This window comes from Balaenoptera physalus, assembly GCF_965194825.1.
Source record: "Balaenoptera physalus genome assembly, contig: HAP1_SCAFFOLD_2478, whole genome shotgun sequence".
Taxonomy (NCBI): domain Eukaryota; kingdom Metazoa; phylum Chordata; class Mammalia; order Artiodactyla; family Balaenopteridae; genus Balaenoptera; species Balaenoptera physalus.
The window spans coordinates 33,008-50,508 of record NW_028124329.1 but is presented as its reverse complement, the minus strand read 5'-3'; the positions used below and the strand labels follow the sequence as shown (position 1 = coordinate 50,508).

At 44.4% G+C, this 17,501-nt stretch overlaps 1 protein-coding gene and 1 pseudogene across 2 annotated transcripts; one reads left to right on the top strand and one right to left on the bottom strand.

Moving 5' to 3' along the window:
- Positions 1-88: 88 nt before the first annotated feature.
- LOC309654289 (serine/threonine-protein kinase 11-interacting protein-like) lies at positions 89-11,406 on the bottom strand. The gene is made up of 7 exons (XM_082478851.1): positions 4,061-11,406; positions 3,806-3,891; positions 1,524-1,729; positions 1,237-1,311; positions 863-958; positions 357-464; positions 89-231 (listed from the first exon to the last, which is right to left on the bottom strand). The coding sequence occupies exons 2-7, from the start codon at positions 3,864-3,866 to the stop codon at positions 100-102; spliced, it is 678 nt and encodes a 225-aa protein (XP_082334977.1). The 5' UTR covers positions 3,867-3,891; positions 4,061-11,406; the 3' UTR covers positions 89-99.
- On the top strand, positions 8,538-12,407 carry LOC309654291 (UBX domain-containing protein 2B pseudogene; annotated as a pseudogene). Its single transcript has 2 exons — positions 8,538-8,565; positions 11,404-12,407. The product of its transcript is annotated as a UBX domain-containing protein 2B pseudogene (transcript).
- The last annotated feature ends 5,094 nt before the right edge of the window (positions 12,408-17,501 follow it).

The following is a 17,501-nucleotide window of genomic DNA, read 5'->3' as shown; positions in this document are numbered from 1 at the left end:
CAAACAGTACCACCTCCCAGAATGCGGCTCTGAGGGGGTTAGGGGCCTGGGGGCGGGGGCAAGGGCAAGGTGGGAGCAAAAGGAGTCCAGGAGAGAGGGTCAGAGCAGAACAATCAGAGGCCCCAGTGGCACCCGCCCAGCCAGGCTGTTCCTACTCACCCTCAGGAAACCCTCACAGTCCTGGACCTGATTGTGGCTCAGGTTCAAGAAGCGCAGAGCTGACAAGAGACGCTGAGGGGGGACGGGAAAAGGAAGTGGAAAATGGGACGCCCCCAGGCAGCCAACCGGCCCTCCTCCTGAAGGACCCGTCCCTGCCGTTCCCCAGTTCCCCAAAGCCCCTTCCGAGGCTCACTCACCAGCGAGCTGTCTAAGGCAGTCAGAGTGTTGTAGCTGAAGTCGGCAGAGAGCAGCGCCAGCCAGGGCAGGGCGGAGCAGAGGTCACCACCGCAGGCTGAAAGGAGCTCCTGCGCAGGCAGGCAGGTGCTGTTACCTCCACTCTCCCCTCCCTACCATGCCAAGACCACGCTCTATCAGCCGGCCGTTCATTCACTCTTTATACACTGAGCTCGGTCTGGAGATGAAGACTTAAAGAAAACCCAGGGCCCTGTCCCCAAGGAGTTCACTGTGGGCAGAGCGGGGAGGCAGACATGAGGATATTGCATACAGTATGCTAGGCGTGACTGTAAACACATGGACGGGCACAGAGTGCTGCGGGAACACAGCAGAGGGAGCAAGGACACTGGGTCCAGAGGGAGGTGGGAGGCAGGAGGCAGGGAAGGCTGCAGAGAAGGCGGAACCCCAGAGCTTGGTCCTCCACGTCCCTCAGGACAAGGCATCCAGGTTCACCCCTCACCCTCCTCACCTCTAATGCCTGGAGGCTCCTGCTGCAAATCAGGGTCTCCAGCTGGGAATAGATGGCACGGAGGCCATGGAGGCAGTGGAGGGGGACACCTCGGAGCTGGGGCAAGGGAAGGGAGGGAGGGAGGAAGACTGAACTTCACAGAAGACAGAGGTCTCATCCCCGCCTCCCAACAGGGAGGCAGGAAAAGATGACGAAGCCACCTATGGTTCAGGGCAGCACTAAGTGGAAGACAGTGGGTGGCACATCACTGCAGAGCAACGAGCACACTCAGGTCTGCCTCCCACACCCCACCAAAAGAGGCCACATCTCTTTCCCCGCCCCAAATGGCTGCTCAAGCTGGGTTTTGTGCACTGACATCCCCCAACACCCCATACCTCCAGCTGCCGAAGGGACTTGAATGGAAAGATTTTGATGGGCCCTGGGAGGCCAAGACCTGGGACATGGACCAGCTAAAAAAAAAAAACCAAAAAAACACTCAGGTCACTGAGGTCCAGCACATGTCCCTTTCCTTGGCCTCTCTTCCCTAGCACTGCCAAGCACAGCTCTCACCTCATCTGAATCTGGGCCCTGCAGACTTCGTGCACTCATGCCGTACCCCCAGCCCCGCCTCCACTGCTCTTTCGGGTTTTTTGTATATCCTACCCCATTCCCACCCCAGAACCTTGAGTGAAAGCGTTTTCTGCAGCACATCGAAGAGGAACTGAAGCTGGAGGATGACGGGGGAGTCGGCGGGGTGGGAAGGCAGAGCCACAAAGCCTGTCTGGCCAGGGCCCCATGGCCCCAGGTGCAGCTCAAATACGTGGTTCAGCTGCTGCAGTGTGGCAGTGAGCAGGCTCAGGGTGCTACGGCCAGACAGGACCGCATCCCCTGCAGGGAGAGGGGCAGACAGGAGGAGCACATAAGAAAAGGCTCTTTCCTTTTATTCTAAAACTTGTGACCCCAGGATACACCCATTCCAACTCATACTGTTGATCCTCCACTACAGGATCAAATTTTTTACCTCTTCCTTGCTCAAAGGTCTTCAACAGCTCTCCTCTACCTTCAAAAACTCCTAACTTTTCAGCCTGATATAGCAGACTGCTTCGCTACAAGACTCCAACTTTTCTAAATTTTCCTTCACCTTCTGCCCAAAAGAGCCTGGCCTACTCACAGTGCTGGAAATACAGTCGACTTGGTTCCCAGCTTCCTCATTTTCTGACACACCCCCTTCCACTCTGCCCAGCTTGAGACGTACCTTCTCTCCAGGAAGCTTTCTCAACACACAACACTACTGAACTTTTCCCCATAATCACTCATTTTATATTAAAGTTGATTGCTTTATCTGTATTTTTTTTTCTGATTGCAAAAGTAACATGCGCACTTACAGAAACTTTCAAACAACACTAAAATACATGTCATGGAAATAACCACTCTATAGCACTAAGGTATTGTTATTGCTCTCCATGTTAAAACTGCTTTCTCCAATGAGACTCTCATCCTTGAGGGCATCTTTGGTATTCATTACTGCAACTAAGAAAGTACAACTACAAGGTAGGCAAAGAGGATTTTTTTAAAGTTTTTTGAAAAAATAAGGATTGACTAGAAGGATTTTGCAGAACTAGTACAGACAGGTCCCTCATACCTTTAAAATGTAATCCCTAATCGTTATATTTTATATGGAGTACAATATCAAAACCAGGAAATTGGCATTGGTACAATGTGTATATATAGATCTATGCTATTTTGCTACATGTAGATTCCTGTAACCACCACTGCAATCAAGATACAAATCTATTCCATCACTGCAACACTCTCCCTCCTGCTACCTCTTTAGCCACTTGTGTCCCTGTACATGCATGCGTGCACGCGCACACACACACACCATCAGCCCTAACCCCTGGAACCAAGTCAGATTTCTGCTGAATAAATTATCAACTCCTACAACCTTGTATGAAGGATTTTCTATGTACTTAACACTGAGGATAGATACAGACAAGGTTCAAGGACTCTCCCCACCCTCAAAGAGCCTCCCAGTCTACAAGCGGAGATAAGACATGTGCACAGTTAGTACTACAAGCCAGAAAGTAAAAATGCTATAGAGATTCCACAGATACCATCAATAGGAGTGCAGAGTGATGGAAGGCAGCTAACGTTGAGTACTATGTGCCAGACATGTTACTTCATTTAAATGTCATCAGAATCTCCTAAAAAGCACTGTTAACACTCTCTTACAAATAAGGAAATTGGACTTCAAAGAAGAATCTCGATTGAGATCATACAGCTGGTAGGAAGTTGTCCATCTGATCTCAAAGCCAGTACTTGTTCTACCACAACTAATGCCATCCATTACTGAACAACGACTATGGCTCCACTGTGCCCAGGCTCCAAGGAAAGAAATTATAATAATTACTACCAATTTTGAGCACTTACTATATATGCAATCGTTGTTCTAAATGCTTTATGTGAATTAAAATTAATCCCCATAGCAACCTTTGAGATAAGTACAATCATTATGTCGTTTTCCTGGTGAGGAAAACTAAGGCTCAGAAAACTTAAACAATTTGGTCAAGTTTGAAAGAGTTGGGATTCCAACCCAGGTGGGTCTGACTTCAAATCTCGTGCTTTTAGTTATGCTAAACTTAGTGCTTTGCCACCGATGATTATGACCAGTCCTTGGTCTCGAGGGGCTTATGGCCAAGTAACCATCACTTCCCTCTGAGAGTATCAGAGAATGCATGAAGGAAGTGGCACTGGAGTTTGGCCTCGAGGGATGGCTAAGATCTAAACTGTCAAAAGACAAAGGACAACAGAGCGAACAAACCCCGGAGGAGTAAAGAAATGAATTCTTCGACACCCAAACCCTCGTGACCCTAAACAGCTGTAACCCCATGACTCTTACGGGGCGTTTCTCTGGGAGGTAGGAAGTACCCCATCTCGCCCCAGCCCAACCGGAAGTCTACTCACCGGACTCACGCAGCAGCCCAGCGAGCTTCCACACCAGGGAGTCCCGCGGGGCGGTAGTCATGGCCACAGGACGCTGGGGGCGGAGCCTGAGCAAAGAGGAAGCGGAAGAGCTTCAGGTGGGTGGTAGTGCCAAATGGCCAAGACGTCCGCGCAAACCGAGGCCTCGCGGAGAGAAAAAAAACAAAAAGGAGAGCGAGTAAGAGCTCCTCCTTGGTGCCCTTTCAAGGAGCATAAGGTCTAGCCAGCCAGACTTACCTTCCTGTATAATCCTGCCACCAGCTCTGCTTCCCGGCGCCTATCAATAATGGATAGGAAGTCCCGCCCCGGAAGAAAGGCGCGCGGGAGGGACGGCCGTAAAGCAGGCCTCCGATGCCGGAAACCACGCCCTAAGTCGTGCGAACGTGTCGGATGGGGGGCGGTGCCCACTGGTTCTGTCGGGGGCGGGCCTTCTGCGGTGGCAGCTGGTTGAGCCCAGACCACTGCTGCAAGTTGGGCCTCCGTCGACCCCGCCCAGCTGTGGGCTCTGCACCTCCTGAGACGCCCGCTGGGCTCGGCGGTGCTCCTCCGAGCCAGTGAGGAAAATCTGACTCCTTGTTTGCAAACTGGGCGGGGAAGCAAAGTTTAGAGAAAAGGAATTTTCTGTTAGTAAGGAAAAGACTCGTCCAAAGTGAACACTCCTTTTTCAATTAAAGGAGAGCGTGTCCGCCATGGAGGGACTTTTTTTGACACGTGTGAAAGAGCTGGAGCTGGCGGAGGTGCCATTTCTGGGGTTTCTTTGACAGTTTTTACTTAATCTCGCTCCAGACTCGCTTTTCTTTTTTGCTTCATCAATATCGGGCTCTCTCATTAGCGCTTGTTAGCCCTCCACGTGCACCTCGTCCTTTGTTTTTTTTGTTGTTGTTGTTTTTACTTTGTTTTCTAACAGCTAAATTTAAAAGTTGTTATTGTTTCGGGTTTGAAAATGAGAAAACGGATTCACAAAGCTTAGGTTACTTGGGAAGGTCGTTCAATTAGTAACCGATATTGCTGAGACTGCCAAGTTCCCGTTGTAGCTTTCACCTGGCTCCTGGTCAAATAACAGACGTCGACTACAGAATTAGATTAAGAATAATGTCTCTTAACAGAATTTCTTGTTTTCAAGGAGGGTTTGTTTGGTTGGTTGGTTGGGTTTTTTTAATGTAGTGCCCTATTTTCTGATTTATTTTCAAAATGAATCGTAAGCCAGTTGAGAGTAGGAATAAGGAATAAGGTCATAGTCATCTTTATCCCAAGTTGCAAAATTTGAAGGATCTTCTCTTCTGAAGACAAATTATTTGAAATGGCAAGTTATGCCACTAAAGCACACAGTTTGGCGACTATGGCATACTTTGTGTGGTCTGAGCCCAAAGCCTAAAAGACAGTGAAAGGGACTAAGAGGAAGCACGTCATGATCAGCGAAGCAGTATAGAAATATGAAGTAAAAGTAGGACCTCGATATATATATATATATTTTTTATTGGAGTATAGTTGCTTTACAATATTGTGTTAGTTTACCCTGTACCGCAAAGTGAGTCAGCTATACCTGTACATATATCCCCTCTTTTTTGGATTTCCTTCTCATTTAGGTCACCACAGAGCACTGAGTAGAATTCCCTGTGCTCTACAGTAGGTTTCAATATATTTTTGTTGAATTATTAATCCCATAAGGGTGATGATTGTCAGTCCCTGTTTATCAATCGCCTGGAACCCGGGAGGTCGGATTCTCCCATACTGTTACTGCTAATTCTATCCTTTTTAGACAAGAAGAGACAGATTCTTTTGATGTTTCTGACATTGTAGTGCTTTGAAATCAATTTCAGGGGTGCCTCTCCAGCCCACATCGTTTTTCACCATTCCTGTGGGTAGCCCCTATAGCCATATTTGTTCTGCCTCCCCTTGAATGTAAAAGGGGGACAAAGAGCAGCAAAGAAAGCTGAACTACAGAGGGAGAGGAAACCATCTCCCGAGAGAAGCAACAAGAAGAGACCAAGCAGTTCTTTTTTCCAGCCCTGTGTGAGGCCCACTCCCCTTTCTGCCCTTGGCCTGCAGGGGAGGCCTTGGCCACCTTCCAAAGAATTCTCCCCACCCCACCCCTTTTTTTTCCCCTAAGTTAGTTTGAGTGTATTTCTGTAAAGTGCTACCATAAGGACCTGGACTAAAACAAAACCTTTGCAAAAACTTAAAGTCTGAAAGGGAAAAAAATTATCCGTTCACCATAACAGAAAAAGAGAGAACCTACAACATTTTGAGACATATGCCATCTATATATGAGGAAAACCAGAGAACTTTAAGGACGTTAGAAATGACCTAAGTAATTGAAAGATAACATGTTCCTGATGAGAAGATTCAGTATTATAATGATGTCAATTTAATGCAGTTTCCATCACAATTTCAATGGGAAGATTTTGGAACTTGACAAGTTGATTCTTAAATTCCTCTGGAAGACCAAACATATGAGCACTGCCAAGAAACTTTGAGGGGAAAAAAGAATAAGAGGCACTTAGAGGGGACTTGCCCTACCAGATAACAAAATGTCCTATAAAGCCACAGTAACCAAAGCAGCACGATACTGACAAAGAGATAGACAAATATTGACAGAAACAACCAAGATTACATGGGGATTTTTTTTTTTACTATCCATGATAAAATTTATTTTAATGGTATAAAAAAAAAGTGAGTTGTTCAATAATTTGGGGACAACTAGCTGTCCATGTGAAAAAAACTAAGTTCCTTCCCTTACACCACACACATTAAATTCCAGGAGGATTAAAGAGCTAAACATTATTTTAAAAATTAAATGTAAGGACTCTTTAAAGTTCGAATTTCAAATTCACCTCTTAAAGAATTATCTTTATTAAAAAGGCATGCAATGCCATTTCAAAAAAAAATTGTCCTTAGAAAGTAATATAATATACAGGGCTTGCTACTGCATAATTTCATATTACCATGAATGAAATTATGTTCCTCAAAGAAATGCCATGACATCATGCTCTTAATTTACAAACACTCTTCTGGGTTTTATTCCGCAGGAATAACACTCCACCTAAAATCAGAAATGTGCATCAGGTTTCAGCCCCATGTTATTGTGTGAGGAGGAAAGTGAGTTGTAAGCGGTAGCTTTCCTACCACCCCTAAGTTCCCTGGGGTAGCATCTGCAAAATGCTTGTTACCAAAGGGGTAAGGGAAGGTGTGCTGGTTATAACTTAGGCAGCAGGAATGGAGAGAAGGAAAGAGAGGGTATCTTCATACGAGAATGACAAAATCAGCTTCCAGAGAATACAAACTTCAGCATCCTGGTCCAAAGCTTGCTTGTTTCTGCTGCCTTGGAGCATGCAATCCCCTGGACGGTTGCCCATGGGGGAACAGAAGTTCATCTTTAGGACATGAGCCATTGTCTCCGATCTGGACCTCACCACTCTGGCACTACAGACTCCTGCAGCAGATCGGATAACCGAAACCTAAGGATTCCTCCATAATGAAAATTTCACACTTGAAATTGCATTGTGGGTAGGGAGGGTGAAATTGGATGATTTCTTTGTTTCCTCAACTAGGTATCTTCATGGATCGGGAAGGCAGCAGGGGAGGGGGACACAATGGAAGGGAATGAAGAGGTGCATATATTACCTCCAAAAATAGATTTTGGTAAAAGAGTTTGCACTACTTTGTCTGTGTGCCTGGCCCCCTCATCCCCAGGACTGAGTGGTCAGAGGCAGTTCTTTCTATGTTAGTAACCACATACCATGTCTCTTGGCTCTGCTGCCAGACTGAGCCACAAAAGACTGGTCCAGGCATTGACCAAGTCACCAAAATCAAACATATGGGACAAATAAGCAGTACTGGAGGAGATCTGGCATGAGAACTCTGCTTTGGACCGTGACCAAGCATCCTGACTGGTTCCAGGAGAGACTGAATGTGAGGCGCACAGAGGGAAAGCTGGAGAGGCAGATGCCAAGTTCAATGGGAAATCAGAGAAGCCAGAGCCTGAGAATGGCTGGCTGAAAAGCCACAAAATAACAATATTTCAGTGACCCACCGGCAGCTATGGTCACCCAGCCCAAGAGGAATTTGCAGTTCTGCACAAAATACATTGAGGGATTCCCTGAGTGGCTTTATAGAAAACCTGAGGTCACCTGAGGGTGCCTTTAATTCTTTTCATTATCTAGCCTGGAAACCCATGGAATCATCTGAGAAGGGGGTTAAGAAGGGCTGTAAGAAAGATCGGCCTTGTGCTTAATTCAGAACACAGAAAGGAAAAGATGAGATGAAAACTACATTCCCCATTCAAGCTGGTGGGAAAACAGCAAAAGCCTGACTGGAAATGTGAATGGAGGCAGCTATGGAGAAGAGAAGAAAGCAGGCAGAATCTTGGAGAGGAAGAAAAAGTCACTGTTTCAGGTATAACCCAGGGAAGGCCTGTTGGTAAAGTCAGGTACTTATGTGCCAAGTGTCTTCCATCTCAATTCTGCCTACACGCAGGGCTGAAGAGACGAGAGAAATGGTCCACAGCAAGGGAAGAAGCTGCAAATGGAATAGCAATAAAACCTGCTAAGTGAAAACAAGAGGCAAGTGAGATCAGAGGGATTAGAGTCTCCAGGACCAGGGGAAGGGGAAAGGCAGAGCCTGCTTTGGAATCTCAGAGCCTCTGTAGAACCTCAAATTCAGAGCAGTCTTTCATTCTTTCATTCGTTCAACCAATATTTACTGAGCACTGACTATGTGCGAGATCCGGTGCTGGGTTCCAGGTAAATACCGGCGACAACAGTATGGCTCTTGTTCTCAAGAGCTGGCAGTGTGGTGGAAGAGAGACTCCCGTAATCACATCTCAGCATTGTATTCGCTTCCTATTGCCGCTGTAACAAATTACACCGAACAGTTGCTTGAAACAACACATATTTATTATCTTATAGTTCTGAAGATCAGAAGTCCAAAATGGGCTAAGTCTCACTGGGCTAAAAATTAAGGTGTTGGCGGGGCTTTGTTACTTTCAGGAGGCTCCAGGGTAGAATCTGTTTTCTTGTCTTTTCCAGCTTCAAGAGGCTGCCTGCTTCCCTGGCTCATGGCCCCTTCCATCTTCACAGCCGACAGTGACTGATTGAGTCTTTCTCACATCACATCACCCTGACACTGACTCTGCCACCATCTTCCGCATTTAAGGACCCTTGTGATTACACTGGGCCCACCTGGATAATCCGAGGTAATCATCCTATTCTCAGGTCAGTTGATTAACAACTTTAATTCATCCACAATCTCACTTCTCCCTTGCCATATAACGTAACATTTTTTTAAATAAAGACTCTTTATTTTAATACAAGCCCAATACAATTATTTATTTATTTTTATTTTTGGCTGTGTTGGGTCTTCGTTTCTGTGCGAGGGCTTTCTGTAGTTGCGGCAAGCGGGGGCCACTCTTCATCGCGGTGTGCGGGCCTCTCACTATCACGGCCTCTCTTGTTGCAGAGCACAGGCTCCAGATGCGCAGGCTCAGTAGCTGTGGCTCACGGGCCCAGTTGCTCCGCGGCATGTGGGATCTTCCCAGACCAGGGCTCAAACCCGGGTCCCATGCATTGGCAGGCAGACTCTCAACCACTGTGCCACCAGGGAAGCCCTAACATAATATTTTTAACTAAATAAATTTGACATATAACATTGTGTAAATTTAGAGTGTAGGTATAACATTTGCCCAGATTCTGGAGATTAGGACATAGACATCTTTGGGGGAAGGGGCCATTATGCTGTCTATCACAAACATGATGCATGTTATGGTAGAGACAGTGCTATGGGAGATGGTTCCTGTCCAAAACTGCAAACTGAATACATGCTGCAGCCTCTACCTCCCATCCCAAATGGTTAGAAATAACAGAAAACATATAAAAATAAGTAAATAAATTCATAATCATCCTGGACAACAAGGAGAGCCCTTGGTGGGCCAGAAATCATGAGGAATCCCTGAAAGAAGGATGGCAGGTGCAAATTGGTCAGAGAAGAAAACCACAGCTCAAAATGTGCATAGCAGTAGACTGCCATAGGAGTTGAAAACAGCCCCAAGAGCACTCCGTGCCCAGAGAGGGCGGATCCTGAGAGGTCCCGGGCTCAGGAGCCATCAACAGCACACTGATTTTTCAGCATGCCACAGCATGTCAGCCATTCCACACACACTCCCCCTTCTTGTCTCCTGGGGCCAAGAAATTCCAGCAGGATTGTCTGCCTTCAGGTAGGAGCAGTGGATATAAGACCATTAGATGGAGAGAAAGGACAGTGTTCCTGGTGACTGGTGACACATAGGAGGTAAAGGGAGCAGCCATTTGCAGAAGATGAGCTGCCAAAACACCCTACCTCGCAGCATATCCCCCAACAGCCAACAGTAACTGACAAGATTTTGACGTACACCATGACATTACTCATACCCCTTTTGCTAAGGAGGGTACAAACAATCAGACTGGAATCTGCGGTAAAGGGTGAGCTTCCAACCAATAATTACCAAACATTGGGAGAAAGTCAACATCTTAAAAGAGATATCAATGCATAGAGGAGCTTTCATGCAGTGAAATAGATCACAGAGCATGACCAAGACTTTAGAATAATTGTAGCATTCTTGGGTGGAAAAGGATATCACACTGATTTTTTTAAATCAACTGAAAAATTGAACATGATTCTGAAGCAACAAAATCCTCAAAAGAATGATCAGAATAAGCACAGCTAAAGGGTACATGTGTGACCCGGAGGACTGAGTAAATATGTTTTTCTATCACATAGCCCAACACCAAATATGCAAAGTATTTTATTTTTTTAAAAGCTAAGATACACAGAGGATCGATCTAACACTTTCAATATCAGCTAATAATAAAGTTCTGAAGAAGAAAATAGAAAGAATATGAGAGGAAGTTATACTCAAATATAGAACGAAATATCCTAGAATTGAAGAAAAACATGAATCTTCAGTTTGAAAGGGCCCACCAAATGCCAGTTAGGATCCCTTTTTCAAACTAACATGAGATCTAGTGTGATGCAATTTCAGATGCCATGGTAAGGAGGAAATCTTGAAAACTTCCAATGAGGGGAAAAAAAAAAAAAAAAGATGAACTACAAAGATATGAGAATCATATAGATGTTAAGTCTCATTGAAAAACAGGATACAAGAAGCAAAGGGAGAGAATTTTTCAAAATTCAGAGGAAAAATAACTTTGACTCTAGAATTACATACACAGCCCAACCATCATTCGAGTGCAAAAATAAAAGGACTTTTTCTGTAGTGGGGGACTCAGAAAGTTTATCACCTACAGACTTGCTCTGAAATAAATAATAAAAGAGGATAGATCAGTACCAAGAAAAAGGAGCCCAAGAAAAAGAAGTGAGAGGCAAAAAGCAATGGTGAGCAAAGACTTTAGTAAATTTGTTCAAACTAAAGAGTAGGACAAAATGGGGGGGAGGGGATGGAGAGAAACATTAAAAGGATAAGAAGCCAGGGAGCTGGTGGAAAATGGCCAAGGCAGCACCTAGCCCGCAGAGTCGGGAGAGGAGGTCTTCAGGGCTGTGGCCCCCAAAAGCACAGGATTTGCAGAATTTAATAGGAATATGAAGAGCTTGCAAAAAAAAAAAAAAAAAAAAAACTGAAAACAACCAAAGCGATGATGTATCAAGAAATAAATTGGCCTTAGCAGAATTATATGAAGCGAAATGCAAATCTTCCTAATCTGATAGACCTAAAGTTACAGTCTTTAAAAGCCCACAAATGCCACCCCAAATGTTTTCCCACTATTGGGGAGATGTTCATTTGTTTAAGGTGCTGACCACCACATCGTTCCATAGTAAGGTTCTATTCAAGTGAACATGGGTACAGTGGATTACATATAATTCGACCTTCTACTGGGCAAATTGTGAATGAACTTTTCAAAGAGGCGAGGGAACATGGGACTGTCCCTCTGAATTAAGGCTCAAGAGCTTCGGGTGATGACAAATCTAAGTCATATACAGGTGGAGGATACAGATTGTGTCATTCCTTTTGTAAGCGATCTGAATGCATCAGTGGAGAAAATCAGCTTCACGATATCAGATTCTGCTTAAACTGTGAAGTAACAGTTTCAGTTTAGATGATGGAGAACTGAGACCTTACAACGAACCCAACAAATGCTCAGTTTCTTGAGTCTGTTAAGGGAAGGGTGACTCTCTTTGCATGTATACCTGAAATTCAGCAACTAATATTAGAAATCCTTTAAAGTGGCATTATTGCTGGCAGAAGATTGCAAAAGAAATTCCTCTGGCGCTTCTGCAACTGGTTCAGAATGGCCAAGTGAATTTGGATATGGAGGATCATCAAGATCAAGAATACATACAACCGGGCTTCCCTGGTGGCGCAGTGGTTGAGAGTCTGCCTGCCAGTGCGGGGGACACGGGTTCGGGCCCTGGTCTGGGAGGATCCCACGTGCCGCGGAGCGACTGGGCCCGTGAGCCACAACTACTGAGCCTGCGCGTCTGGGGCCTGTGCTCCGCAGCGGGAGAGGCCGCGACAGTGAGAGGCCCGCACACCGCGATGAAGAGTGGCCCCCGCTTGCCGCAACTGGAGAGAGCCCTCGCACAGAAACGAAGACCCAACACAGCCATAAATGAATAAATAAATAAATAAATAAATAAATAAATAAATCCATCCAAAGTTTAAAAAAAATAAATAAAATAAAATAAAATTTAAAAAAAAAAAAAAAAAAAAAGAATACATACAACCTAGAATAAGGTTCAAGGCTTTTAGTAGAGAAAGCAAAAACTTGGAAGCCTTACACCTGAAATAGTCAATACACCTTCCTCCCCAGAAGAGAAGTCAATACTTAATGCAGTTGTTCCTGTTGACGATTCCGTGCCAATGACAAAAATTCCAATCAGGTTAGCCAATGAGAGTCATTTGATACATTGCACACAGGATCCTGGATGTTCCGGACTTTATTGTACAGTCCCATCCTGAATCTGCAACTCTTGACTTTATTCTTGGACTTCATTTCCAGAGAGCTCACTGATGAAAGCCTGAAACAGATATTCTTAAGAATATCCAAGCAGTAGCAGATCGGAAAGATGATGTGCCGTATTAATAAGAAACATACTTCCAGCATAAAAACAATCAAATTATTTTTATTACTTTACAGATACATTTTGGTTTTATTCTTATTCTGTTTTCCAGCCTTAGTATAGATACATTTGGACTAGGAATAGATCTTGAGATAAATATGTTTTAGTTTTATGTTGATAACGTTTAAACATCCAGGCAAACCGGTTTGTTACATGCTCAGTGTTAATGTAACCACATTTGTTTGCAGGAAAAAAAAAACGAACAAAACCCCTTTTTGATAAATCATTTGGTAGAATTTGCATTAAAGTTTCTCTATGCTGCCTTGACCAACAGCCATTAAGAAACTTTTTTGTCAAATAAGTTTTTTTGATATATACTGAAAAGTATTTGTATTCTTATTTTGAACTAGTTTGATCATTCAATAATTATTTCTCCTATTAAGATTTTATGCATTTTTGACTTATTGATTTAGCTATATCACTAGTATCAAAAAATACAGCTTGGCATTGTTACCTATAGAGCTATGACCATCATAAACTAGAAACAAAAAGACATTAAGTTCAGCAATCTTTGGGAATATGTGTTAAACAGCACTTTAAAATCAAATGATTACAATCCCTTTCAGAGCCTGTCTTGATCACATTCATTTTTTCATTCAACACATTTTTCTAGGGGACACACTATGTTAACACTATTCTAACTGCTCAACCCAGAATATATTCTACTCCAAGACAAAACTAGTGTAGAAATTCAGGAATGTATTTTTTGTGAAACATACTGGATCTAAAGAATGACCAGCATAAATATTCTAAATTGTACTGAAGCCAAGTATTTCCTGGATGAGGCAGACTACATCAGGAATGATAGAAAAGGGTTTTCTTCTTCCCAGACACCACCTCATCTTTGGTCACTGTTTCTGGTTAGTTTTCTGTTACTGCCGTAACAGATCACTACAAATTTAGTGGCTTAAAAGAACACAGATTAATGATTTTACGATTATGTAGAAGTCTGGTATGGGTCTCGCTGGGCTAAAATCAAGGTGACGGCAGGACTGCATTCCTTTCAAGAGGCTCTGAGGGAGAATCATTTCCTTGCCTTTCCAGCTTCTAGAGGCTGCTTGTATTCCTTGGCTTTTGGCCTTCTTCCATCTTCAAAGCTAGCAACATTGCATCTCTGATTTGTCCCTATCATCACAACTCTCTGACAGCAGCCAGGAAAGATTCTCTGTCTTTAAGGGCTCATGGGATTAGATTGGGCTCACTGGATAATCCACAATTATCTCCCCCCACCTTAAGGTCTGTAGTAACCTTAATCACATCTGCAAAGTCCCCTTTGCCATGTAAAGTAATAAATCACAGGCTCCTTCTGGAGACTGCAGGAGAGAATCTGTTCTTTGCTTCTTCCAACCTGTAGAGGCTGCTGGCATCCCTTAGCTCATGACTGGATCACTCCAAGTCTGCAAGGATAGGTGTAGGGTCTATTGTAAAGGGCTGTTATACCACACAAAGCAGGTTGAACTTTGGGTAGACAAGTTTTTCAGTCACCTAAGGGACGAAATCACCAAAGAAGTTATCCTCTCGGCACCAGGTGTGACATGCACTGGAGACGTACGGAGTGACTGCTTAGAGACTGGTTAAGGAGGCTGCTGAATTGCTCAATCAAGAATCGCCCTTTAGAATGTAAATTGGTGCAGCCACTATGGAAAACACTATGGAGGTTCCTTAAAAAACTAAAAATAGAGCTACCATATGATCCAGCAATCCCACTCCTGGGCATATATCCAGAAAAGACAAAAACTCTAATTCAAAAAGATGCATGTACCCAGTGTTCACAGCAGCACTATTTACAGTAGCCAAGACATGGGAACAACCCAAATGCCCATCAACAGGTGATTGGTTTAAGATGTAGTGTGTGTATATATATACACACATATATATGTGTGTATATATATATATGAATATTATATATATAATGGAATATTAGTCATAAAAAAGGATGAAATATTGCCATTTGCAGCAACATGGATGATCCTAGAGAATATCATACTAAGTGAAGTAAGTCAGAGAAAGGCAAATATTATATGATATCACTTACATGTGGAATCTAAAAAGTAATACAAATTAATCTATATACAAAGCAGAAACAGACTCATAGACATAGAAAACAAACTTATGGTTACCAAAGGGGAAAGGGAGTGGGGGAGAGGGATAAATTAGGAGTATGGGATTAACAGATACAAATTGCCATACATAAATTAGATAAGCTACAGGGATTTACTGTATAACACAGGGAACTATATTCAATACCTTGTAATAACCTATAATGGAAAATAATCTGAAAAAATATGTATATAACTGAATCACTTTGCTGTACACCTGAAACTAACACAATATTATAAATCAATTATACTTCAATTAAAAAAAAAAGAATTTCCCCTTAAATGGCAAAATAGTGTCTATGTAGAAAGAGAGAAAGGGCTTGATTTGAGAGATAATTAGGAGGAGGAACCAGCAGTACTTTTCTTTCAGCATCTATCCCACCTTTGTGTGGTAACTGCACTCTACTTTGGGGAAGCAGGTGATAACTTCACCTTGTGCTTTAGGCTCTGGACTCCAGGGGTAGGACACATGATCTAAGTCATTAACTTATTCTGTTCCCTCAGCCACCTTTCCTGGAGGAGCACATGACCCTAATCAGGACAGTCAGGCCACCAAGACCCAATCTGGGACTTCTATAAGCAGACTCCCTCCTGCTAGACCAAGTGGTGTGATGATGAGAGCCTGGAACTGCCCAGGCTGCCTTGGACCTGGGATGGAGCTCACTCAGGGGATGTAGAGCCTATAGCTGGATCCTGGTACAGTAGTGTCTTTTGACCCCAGAATCAAGCCATACCTTAGCCAGCTATGCTTGTGGACTTGTCATAAGACAGTGATTTTTTTAATTCTATTTTTTTTTTGGTCTAAGCCAGTTTGAGTTGAATTTTCTGTTCAATTTGTCTCTGAATGAAGATTATTCAAAATGTCTCTAATGATTACCATTGGGAACAGGGAAAATCTCTGAAGTCTACTGCTTTTAGTCTCATGGCCAGGAGTGAAGACAGATTTTCTTAGCCACTGTTGGCCCCTCTTAGGGAGGGGTGGACATTTCTTCCTGACTTGCTAAGTTAGTGGAATCAAAGGTCTTAGAGACCCTGGAAGGGTGGCCCAGACCAGTGACTCCCAGACTTTAGGATTTCACAGATTTCAGCAGCAAAATTACAAGGAAAAATCTTAGGATCCAAACTAGAATTGCCAAGTTTTAATTTTGTTAAGTAAAAACTTAAAAACAAACAAACAAACAAAACCCCTACCATCTACCATCACTATAATATCATAAAAGAAATAACATATTGACACACATACACACCCAGGAAGGATAATTTTAGAATACAGGGCAGCCCTTTAAAAAGAATACCTTTGGCTTTGTGAAAGTTACTATGTGGCACTCATTTCTCTCACTCTGTGTCAGATATGTGAAAACACTTCCCTAGCAACACCCATCTGCTAACTGGCCTAGTAGAGAACCCTGTGGCCCTAGGTAGAGTGTCCCCAGCCCTCAGATGACATCCACATCCCTGGCACAGGGCAAGCCTGGACATCACAGGGTCCTAGACGGCCCCAGCAGGAAGAGGGAGCATCCTAAGCCTAGTAGGAGGATTGAAGATCCCAGGGACAAGCCTCGCTCAGTGCAGGGGGGACCAAGCAAGGGAAGCCAGACAGGGAGAGAGCGGTGCTTAGACGGCCTTGAGGAAAATCTCCCATTCCCACCACTGGCCCAGCCCAACCAGCCCTCTCCACAGTCCCCCGCCTGAGTAGGGAGCCCAGGGGCCCTGAGCATAGCAGTTGCAATGCTGGGTGTCGATGAAGGTGCTGGGAGAGACCCAGGCCTGTGAACAGGCAGGTTCCCAACTCCCTAGCAGCAGCAGCAACTGAGACCGGGCCTCATGCAGTCGGAGTGGGCTGCCCTGGGGGCTCTGGTGCTGTAAGGAACAATAGCTCACCCAGCTCAGCTCAAGCAGGGAGAAGGCATTAGCCTAAGGTGACAGGATGGGATTCTCCCCCCTCCACACCCCTTCCTGGGGCAGGGACTTACCGGCCCACTCCACACCCCATCGATCTGGGGTAGTAGGAGGGAGTCTTGTGTTAGCATAACTACACATTGCAGTTGTGCAGTCAACATCAGAAAGTGCTCTAGAGTTTCAATCTGAGGGACCTGAACATCCCCAACCCTCCCCCTACACACACACACACACACACACCTTAAAGGGAGACTGGATGGAACCTACTGGCTGACAGCCCGGACCTAGGGCAGGGCAGGAGGATACTAAGGCTAAGGGGAGAAGGAGGAGAGTGAAAAAGAAAGCAGGAAGGCCAGGGAAGCGGGGCCCAGTCAAGGTGGGGCAGAATGGACTGATAGGAGATGCAACGTGAAAAGAAAAGGACTCTGTGCACTCTGGGCTCTCAGTGTGGGCACAAGTTCACACAAGAGCAAATGGTTTCTCTGCCTTTCCACCATCTGACATTAAGGGCTGAGTTAAGGGATTATATAAAGATACACAGGGCACATCTTTAAATCACCTGACCTTGA